Here is a 9,229-nt window from a genome sequence, read left to right as displayed (position 1 = left end):
TTTTCTCAGTCAAAAAATCATTCACACTTAACGTTCGCGCTCTTTACGAAACTTCTTACTTCACTTTTTTGAAAAATGAAATGGTTTTCCTTTTACTCCCGATCAACAATCAAATATCTTTTCTTGAATTATGAATAACACGAATACATACAAATATTCAATAAAATTATCTCAAAATAAACCTTCATTTCGGTGCAATATTGAAATTAGTTTGAATTCTTCATGACCTCTGAATAGTGGTTGACCCAACGGTCACGGTGGTCTAGTAAGGCTCTTAAAGCTAAAGTCTGTTTTGATTAGAAACATGGTTTTTATTTTTTATCTGTTGATTAGTTTTTGAGTTCAATTGTGTTGTGTTATTATTTGCTTTCTTTCTCGAGAACCCGAAATAAAAGTCCGTAACAATTATCTGTTTTTGATGCATAATTATTGCATTCAATAATATAATACATTAATAATCCGAAATATACCAATGAATCATATTTTGATATTATCTTACACCCCAACAGACTGGGACATCTTTCAGAGGAAATATTTCGAGCTTGCAGACTTGTCGTCGACACGGGAATCCATGCTTTAGGGTTAGTTATTAATTACTTAAAAAATTATGAACAATAGGAGATTTTTATTGTTTTTTCTAGTTATATTCTTAATTCTATGTATTGTTACGTATTAGAATTTCAATTAGCCTGAAATTGAGTTACCCAATAAATTAAAATTTAGTAGTTAAATTGTACGTTGGATATAGTGTCTAAGTATATGCCGATATATAGTCAGTTTATGATATTTGCCAACAAGATTGATACCCACAGTTTTCTATTTTAACAGAAATACGTTTTAATATACACACAACAATACAATGTACAATAACAGTTATTACAAACAATGATTTATAAACAAAAGTTTCACAAACTTTTAAGCAATATAAAGTCTCCTTTCTAGTCTGGAACTTCCTTGATATCTTATCGAGGGTTCACGGGAAGCTAGCTAGCTTCGTCCTTCATTATTGACCGGCGACACACGCCGAGTTTTCCACGATGAATTTATATAATGTTTTCGTAAAAATACTAATGTCCGATGAGAATCCACTGAAGTTAAATGGTTTGTAATGTTCAAACTTTATAAAGGTTTCTGGTCAAATATCTGAAGTTTTCCGATTGATAAGCGTTATAAAAATCACAGTTATAGTTTCCAAAGTTTGTGGCACACTGATTATAGGAAACTAATAATAGATACTTTCTTTTTGGCGCATCGCGTTGGTTATATTTATAGGCGTGTCGAGGTTTTCTAGAATGTTCAGATTATGTAACAATACTGGCTACATTTAATCATTTACGTACGTACATATATTTTTGATTCTTACTCTCGAGAATCTCCTACAACTTTGGAGAATAGGCAGGAGTTTCGCAATACATATTTAACACTGTAAGCTATGCATGTTTTTAAATATAAACTTATTCTAAACAAACGTTGATATTAAAATAATTATATAATAACAAATTCGTTACAGTATATTGTTCTTTTCCTGTTACAAACTGATGAGGCGCTTAAGTTTCAAAGTTTGTAATTGTCACTTGTAATTCTTAATCACACCCTATTTTTGTTTGTCAGTATTTACGCTAAAGCTTTGCAACTAATATAACTTTTTGCATTTTTAATTTTAAATATCTAACAATGGAACTTCATGTTGAAAGGGTACACAAATAGCGTGATTTCAGATTATAATTTCTTCAGAATAAAATTAGTACAATCTGTTTTACCTTGGCAAACATATTTCGAATGACAGTATATTTACGTATTTCCTTTTAACCTCTAGTTTTTTTTTCTGTACCATTAATGTCTTTATTTCTTTGTTGTTAAACACAAAGCTACACAATGTGCTATCTTTGCTGTACCTACGGCAGATATTGAAACTCGAATGTTAGCGTTATAAGACCTCAGCCCGCTGAGCCACCGGGGGAAACACTGGTATGGGCTTTTCTTTTCTCAAAATAAAATAATCCATAACGTTCTTCTTAGATGAATACCCTGTGATATAATGAAAACAACATATTCAAGTTACGTTGTATAATATGTCGAAATAAGATTAAACGCATCAAAATATTTGAATTACCAACACATAATTCTCATGATTAAATTGTTTCGTAGGTTTCAAAAAATATTTGAAACCCACTAATTATTTCCTCTATAATTCTGTTAAAGACTCCACTTCAGTTCCGACTCAATGGTTAATGCGTTGGACTGTCGATCAATAATTCGTGCTACATTTCTGCTGAGAAGAATTGCGCTCCTCATTTTGGGGCTGTGGGTGCGTTATAAAAGAGACTGCCAAATCCATTTATTCGATTAGCCTATGAGTTGGCGGTGGGTGGTATTGACTAATTTCCTTCCCTCTAGTCTACCATTTCAAAATTAAGGACGGCTGGATTAGATAACCCTCGAAAATCCAACAAACAACAACAGTTCTTAAATGTTAACATCATTGCATTATGTTCGAATGATTCATGTCATATAAACAACAATGATAAATTTCCGTTTCTTGTTTTGATAAGATGACGAACTTATATTGCAGAGAATGTTTAATATAACTAAGTATAATGTGTAAATTATTATTTTGTGTATTTAATGTAAGTTCATGTGGGAAAAAATATGTACTAGAACTTTATGATTAGTAGATTATTTAAATTAATGAACAGAATAATTATCCGTCAATCAAAATACCTGATCAGCCGTGTTTTAATTACAGATGGAGTCGGGATAAAGCCATTAATTATATGTTAGAAAACTCCGCTTCAACAAGACAAAACATTGAGAACGAAATTGATCGTTACGTCACGTGGCCTGGCCAGGTATGCTTAAGTGTCCGATGTATTCTCTACTCTAGACATGTTTATAATCTACTTATCTATTTTTATGATAAATATTTCAAGAATAGAGAGTTCAAAATAGCTTAAATAAGTCAATGCTTTCTACGTTTTGTGGCATATTTTTTAATAGTCGTGGTCGTAAAGGGTAAATTATACCTTCTGAATTTTAAGCGTTTAATAAAACTAGTGTTTACTGCAAATGATATACAACTGAAAATCAATAGAGTTTTTGTTTCGAAAAAAAATTATAACTTCTCCTCCTAATATCATGACATCTTTTGTAGTTTTCTGTTCCAGTAACCTCCCAAACGTTTTAATGATTGGTTTATGGTGTTGACAACATCTCCTATATCTGATTTTTCTTTATCCTTAAATTTAGGCTTGTGCATACAAGATAGGAGAACTGAAGATAAAAGAACTGAGAAAAAAAGCAGAAACAGCTCTTGGTAATAATCTAATTAACGCTTCTATCTACATTTGATGGTTTAATGTACATTTCGTATTGAAATATAAACACATAAGTTGGTTACAGTATTGTGTTTTTTTTTTAGCATGAAGATTCGTTCCGAGTCAAAATGTTTTTAAAGTGGTCGTTTCTTTTTTCCCTACACTATACCAGTCTATTTCTAGTGATACACAGTCGTATCTTGTCATATCTCTTCGATAATTTCTTATCTAATGTGAAGGCTAGTAAATGAAAACTCATAGAACATATGGTTGGTTCTATATGGGAATTAATGAATCCCACCTATTAAATCACTTTATTGTAAACCCCTCCTATACCACTTTGTTACGGGTTAGGACTTTGTTATAGACGTTGGTTCTATATGGGAATTAATGAATCCCACCTATTAAATCACTTTATTGTAAACCCCTCCTATACCACTTTGTTACGGGTTAGGACTTTGTTATAGACGTGGTATGCTTGTACTTCGTTTTCACTTCTTATGTTCAACTATTTCACTAAGGTTGTACTTAATTCTACCAGGAATTGACTCATACTAATGTAAACATAACAAATTGCTCTTTATTTTTATGTCAATAAAACATAGGTTTTGATCTATGTTTAGTTTCTTAATAGCAGTATATTATATTACTCCAATCGTTTTCTCTTGCATCTTCTGGTTTCTTTTTTACTCGTTGATCGCCCTGTCTTTTATATATCTTTATCAACATTAGGCCAACAGCTTCCTTTTTCTCCTACGTTGTACCTATTTTTCGTAATCGGATTATAAAGCTCGTAATCGTAAAAGATTTTTTAGCTTCCAAATCGTCTGATCTTAGAAAGGAGAACTCCAATAATTCTCTAGCAACTTAGTGCTATCTCTTAGGGAGTAATCAAAGTGTGTCCGCTATTCATCTCTCTTAACCCAACGATTTCGAAGGTTTCGTATTGTTGGGTTTCATAGACTGTCTCTCTGAATTCAACCTCATGAACTTGAGCTGTTTGTGCTCTGTCCACCACGGGTATCGAAACCCAGTTTCTAGCGTTTAAGTCCGAAGACACCGCTGTACCACTGGGGGGGGGGGCAGCTGTCTGTAACGATCACAATGAACAGGAAATACTACAGGATGGACAAACTTCTAAAGAAAATTGTAGTATAGTAAAATCAATAAAATTCTCGTATTTTTGTGCTAATCGTATTTTTCCTTACTGAATAGACTTTTTACTGGTTTTTTTATCTGTAATAAAATCATCTTTTATTTAGCCGTTAACCTTTTAAATACCAACTTTGAAAATCACAATACTGTAAAAATTATATACTTTTATAATATCTAAAATATGTTTGAAAGGAATTATTTATTTTAGATTAATTTAGTATACTGAAAGTTCTAAAAGTTTAGAAAGTAAAAATATTATTTTATAATTCATCTTATCACTTAACTAAATATACTAATGTTTTATCTTTTTCAGGAAAGAACTTTGATATAAAAGAGTTTCACGACGTCATCCTAAAAAACCAGGGTCCACTAAAGATTCTGGAAAAACAAGTGGAAAAATACATCCAGAAAGGCCAACAAGAAACGGGGCATAGTTCCACTGGATATCCTTATAGGTCACGTTTGCCCTATTTCTGCGTCGGGTTTTGTGGGTGGGCGTTTACCTATATTTCCTTCTAACAATTTCGTTCTTATCTAATGTGAAGGCTACTAAATAAAATCTCATAGAAAATATGGTTGGTTTTGTGAAATTATGAAGTAATCTTCAACGAAATGGGAATTAATGAATTCCTCCTCTTAAATCACTTTATTGTAAACCCCTGCTATACCACATTGTTACGAATTAGGACTTTGTTATAGACGTGATATGTTTGTACTTCGTTTTCACTTCTTAAGGAGTTATAAAGCATGTTATAACTCGGAAAATCAGAAACTGATTTATGTTTTTTTTAGTTGTCCTTTTTTGAGGGGGGGGGATGAAACTTTTCATTAGAAGAAACCTAAGCTTGTTAAAGACTTTTGATGACACTTTTCAAAAATATTATTATACACATTAGGTACAGGTAGCACTAAAACAAGATTAGTGTTCATCCCGTCCCCCCAGTGGCACAGCGGCATGTCTACAGAGCTACAACACTAGAAACCGGGTTTAGATACCCGTGATAGGCAGAGCACAGATAGCCCATTGTTTAGCTTTGTGTTTAACTACAAACAAACAAGCAAATATTCATCTTTACCAAAACATTTTATCTTATAAACTACTGCATATTTTTCTACCAAAGCTTTTTGAATATTGCCATAATAGCTTCGTTTAGACAGAAATTTTGAATAATTTTTTCGTAAATTAACATTTTACATTAACATTCAACAATCTGTTGTATAATTACTGATATAAAAATACAATGGAATTAAAAACATAAAAAGCTATTAATAATGCATAGGCAACAAGTTTGAATTTTTATTGAAAATATGTTGAAAATTGTGGCTGCGGTTCTACTATTCATTATCAAACTTCTTTTTCCATCAAGTGAATCAATGGCTGAAAACAAATGTACATATTTCAGAATTTCGAAAGAATTATATTTTAGACTGTCGCTCATAACTGATAATAATTAATTTAGTGATTTTTTTTTTATAAATTTCAGTAATTACCAATAGTTGTTTGAAACGCTGTTTGAAGTATGAGTAGATCTCATGATCTGCATCTTTTTTGGATTTCACATACTTAGATTGAACGGTTTAAATTTCAAATCCCCATATATTTTTAGACCACTTCTCCAAAAGAACGTATTCTAAATCAGAATCAAAATTTACAGTACGTATTAGTAAATATTTTGATTATAAGCAGGATAGTTTATTACGATAGACACTTATGAACACAAGTAAACCAACTATATAAATCAAAACTACAACTTTACTTGTAAATTAATGAAGCAAATTTTGTGAAACAACATTATGAGAAATACATAATACAAAATCAGTAAACCACAAAATTATAACCTTTAATGACTAGAATGCATTGTGCCATTCGTGGCTTGTTTGGTTGTTCTTAAGCGCAAAGCTACACAATGAGCTAGCTGTGCTCTGCCCATCGCTGGTATAGACATCCGATCTTTGGCACTAAAAGCCTTCAGACTTAGCCATCTGGGGAGCCGTCAGTGAATACCTTTTCTTTATATCGATATTATCGATAAAAGCTAGTGTTACTTGTTTTACTGTGAAGGAAGACTCATAACACTCAAACATACAAAACTTTTTTTTACAGTAAGTTTAAATCATATTCATAATACTGAAAGGTAAATCAATATATATTAAGATAAGAATTATCAATAATGTTAATTAATAAATAATTTTTCTGCAGCATTTTTTTGCATGTCCTTCGGTTAAAAACTTGGGGCTTTATTCTCATCATAATATTCAGAATTGTAACGAGTTATTGTAACTTAACACAATGTTTAATAGCTGATAGTTAATTATCATAACTAGAACCATTTTCATGACTTTTCTAATATGCAAAATGTCTTTAACTACCACAGTTTGTGGGTTTATTGTAATGATGTCATGTTTTTCACATTCACAAACCTATTATTACTACTTTCTTCATGTTATTCAAAACCTTTATATTTCAAAATTTTATCAAATATTTGTATGCTGTTTGTTGTGGTATAAAAGGTTATTTTACAATAAATAAAAGGTTACTCAATATATATCTATTGCTTTTAATCGTGTATATACACAAATATTGTTAAATCTCAGTACATTTACGCAAACATTTAATAGTTGATATTAAATACCCTAATACATCATATAAATATTTGTGGTTTATATATAGAGACTTCATGATCTGACGTCTTTGTTCATTCAAACTACATCGTATTATCCCAAAATACAGAGTTTTTCAACAAATAGTTAACGACCTTATCCTGACTCCATCTGCAACTAAAACAAGGCTGATCAAGTATTTTAACTGATAAGTAATTAGTCTGTCTGATTTGAAGGAAACTCAACCATAACCAAAAGGAAAGGAAAAAGGATTATATAAAGCATACAAGGAGAAATTTTTGAAATGGCTTTTTTTGAATAATAAAGTTTTACGATGGAGCCTTTTGCAATGGAAACTATATATACACCGCAGGGCTACTGTGAAGATGCACGGTTGTTAGATACAGCATGGATAGACGAGACAACGTGGATTGTAACGATGCTGTGAGAGTCTAATTTGTTTTTAACATAGTGCACTCAACCTTGGTATATATATGTGTGTGTGTGTGTGTGTTGGTATTTAGATCAACTGATAACTGACAAGTACGACTAAAAGGATATGCAAAATGCAGATTCCAGAAATGTTATGGAAAGAATATATCGAACAAAGACAGTAAAGGAAAGAAACACTCATAAGTGAATAAGTAAAACAAACTTTTTATTCACAAACAATGTATCAAACTTCGCACTTAATGGTTGGCTTACAATTTTCCTTTAACTTTTGCTGATTGTTGGGGTCAGAGGCTTTGTTAACACGATCACTAACAGAATTCTGATTTCTCGCAAAAAAAAAGTTCATTCAAGAACGTTAAAATGCGGAATACCAGAATCTAGCATTGCCTACATCACCGAATATTATAAATAACATTTATAAGGGAGACAAAACCTAGCTTATCTTGGTTTGTACAAATATCGGAACCACCATATGAGACTGGCTTGCCATTCTCCAGAGGGGTCAGACACAGGACCAACGAGATTTGAATTTTTAGCCACTGGCATGCACAAGCTTTAACCAATTAAAAGGATTAGTACATGTTTACGGTCATTCGGTTAAGAAGAATGTCGTACTACATCTCAGTAACGATAATGACAATAATAAGAATAATTACACAACACCAGATATTTCCATTCAAGTTGTAAACAGAAGATTGGAAATCATGACCAGCTAGGACTATTAAAGGCACACATTCACACTTAGAAATATAATATCAAACTGTGATACTAGAAAAAACTCCTTTTGACAGTGAACTAATATACTTTAATACAAGCGCAAAAACGTTAGAAAAATGTCTTTGAATATATCCGAATAATAACAATGATGAAATTCATGACTACTTCACTCATTATATAAGTAGTGAATCTGAACCAAACTCAATCCTAATGACTGTTTTCTTCGACACAAACACACAAAACGGGAGGAAAGAGAAAATCGAAGTAAAAATTAGATACTCTAGGATTATAATCGTGTAGTTCGGTGAAGAAGTGGTTACAAAACCAGATTATTTGTAACTTAAGTAGGAATAATATCAGTGATCAAAATATGTAGTTTCATGAAGATCTACCAGTGGTTTCACAGCATCTTTAGCGACCCTTGGAAACAAGTTTAGTGTTGTTTAATAAGTTGCTCAGAAAAACAGAACAGATACTTTATGGATCTACTGAATGCTTATAAAGATCGTGGAAATGCAGTGAGTTAAATAATCACTCAGACAATATACAACCAAACTTATACCATCAATCACAAGGTTCCTATTTACATAAAAAAATTAAACATTATGCTAATTGTAAATATTCGGATTCTTTGAGAGAAAGAGGAAACATTCAACCTCGCACCGGCCAGCGATTCAATAAATGCTACACTTAATTTTTTTAATTCTTTTACAGTTGTGTGTTTGAAAAGTTTTTTTTGGTGTACAAAACTTGAAGATAGCTTTTATATGCGGGAACATCTGTTAGCTGAGTTCTTGCACAGATCTTAAAATATAACGTTGATAAACGGAAACATCGGCACATGTAGATCTTGAAAGTCGTGTTGTTCAATACTTGAAAATAGCATTGATAACTGGACCAATTGTTGGTTAAGATGTTGCAAAGGAAATATCCACTGAAGCTTTTCTCCAGACACTAATAACCTACCTTTTACAGGACAATACACACGA

General features: G+C 31.7%; 1 protein-coding gene across 1 annotated transcript in view; it reads left to right on the top strand.

Moving 5' to 3' along the window:
• Positions 1-5,251, top strand: part of LOC106458963 — an 89,201-nt gene extending 83,950 nt beyond the window's left edge. Inside the window, exons 16-19 of the mRNA XM_013918533.2 lie at positions 510-581; positions 2,747-2,849; positions 3,247-3,313; positions 4,783-5,251. Coding sequence (XP_013773987.2) covers positions 510-581; positions 2,747-2,849; positions 3,247-3,313; positions 4,783-4,988 — 448 coding nt within the window. The 3' untranslated portion in view covers positions 4,989-5,251. The remainder of the gene's footprint in view (positions 1-509; positions 582-2,746; positions 2,850-3,246; positions 3,314-4,782) is intronic.
• The last annotated feature ends 3,978 nt before the right edge of the window (positions 5,252-9,229 follow it).

This window comes from Limulus polyphemus, unplaced genomic scaffold (genome assembly GCF_000517525.1).
Source record: "Limulus polyphemus unplaced genomic scaffold, Limulus_polyphemus-2.1.2 Scaffold538, whole genome shotgun sequence".
Lineage (NCBI taxonomy): Eukaryota > Metazoa > Arthropoda > Merostomata > Xiphosura > Limulidae > Limulus > Limulus polyphemus.
This window is presented reverse-complemented; position numbering and strand designations above follow the sequence as displayed.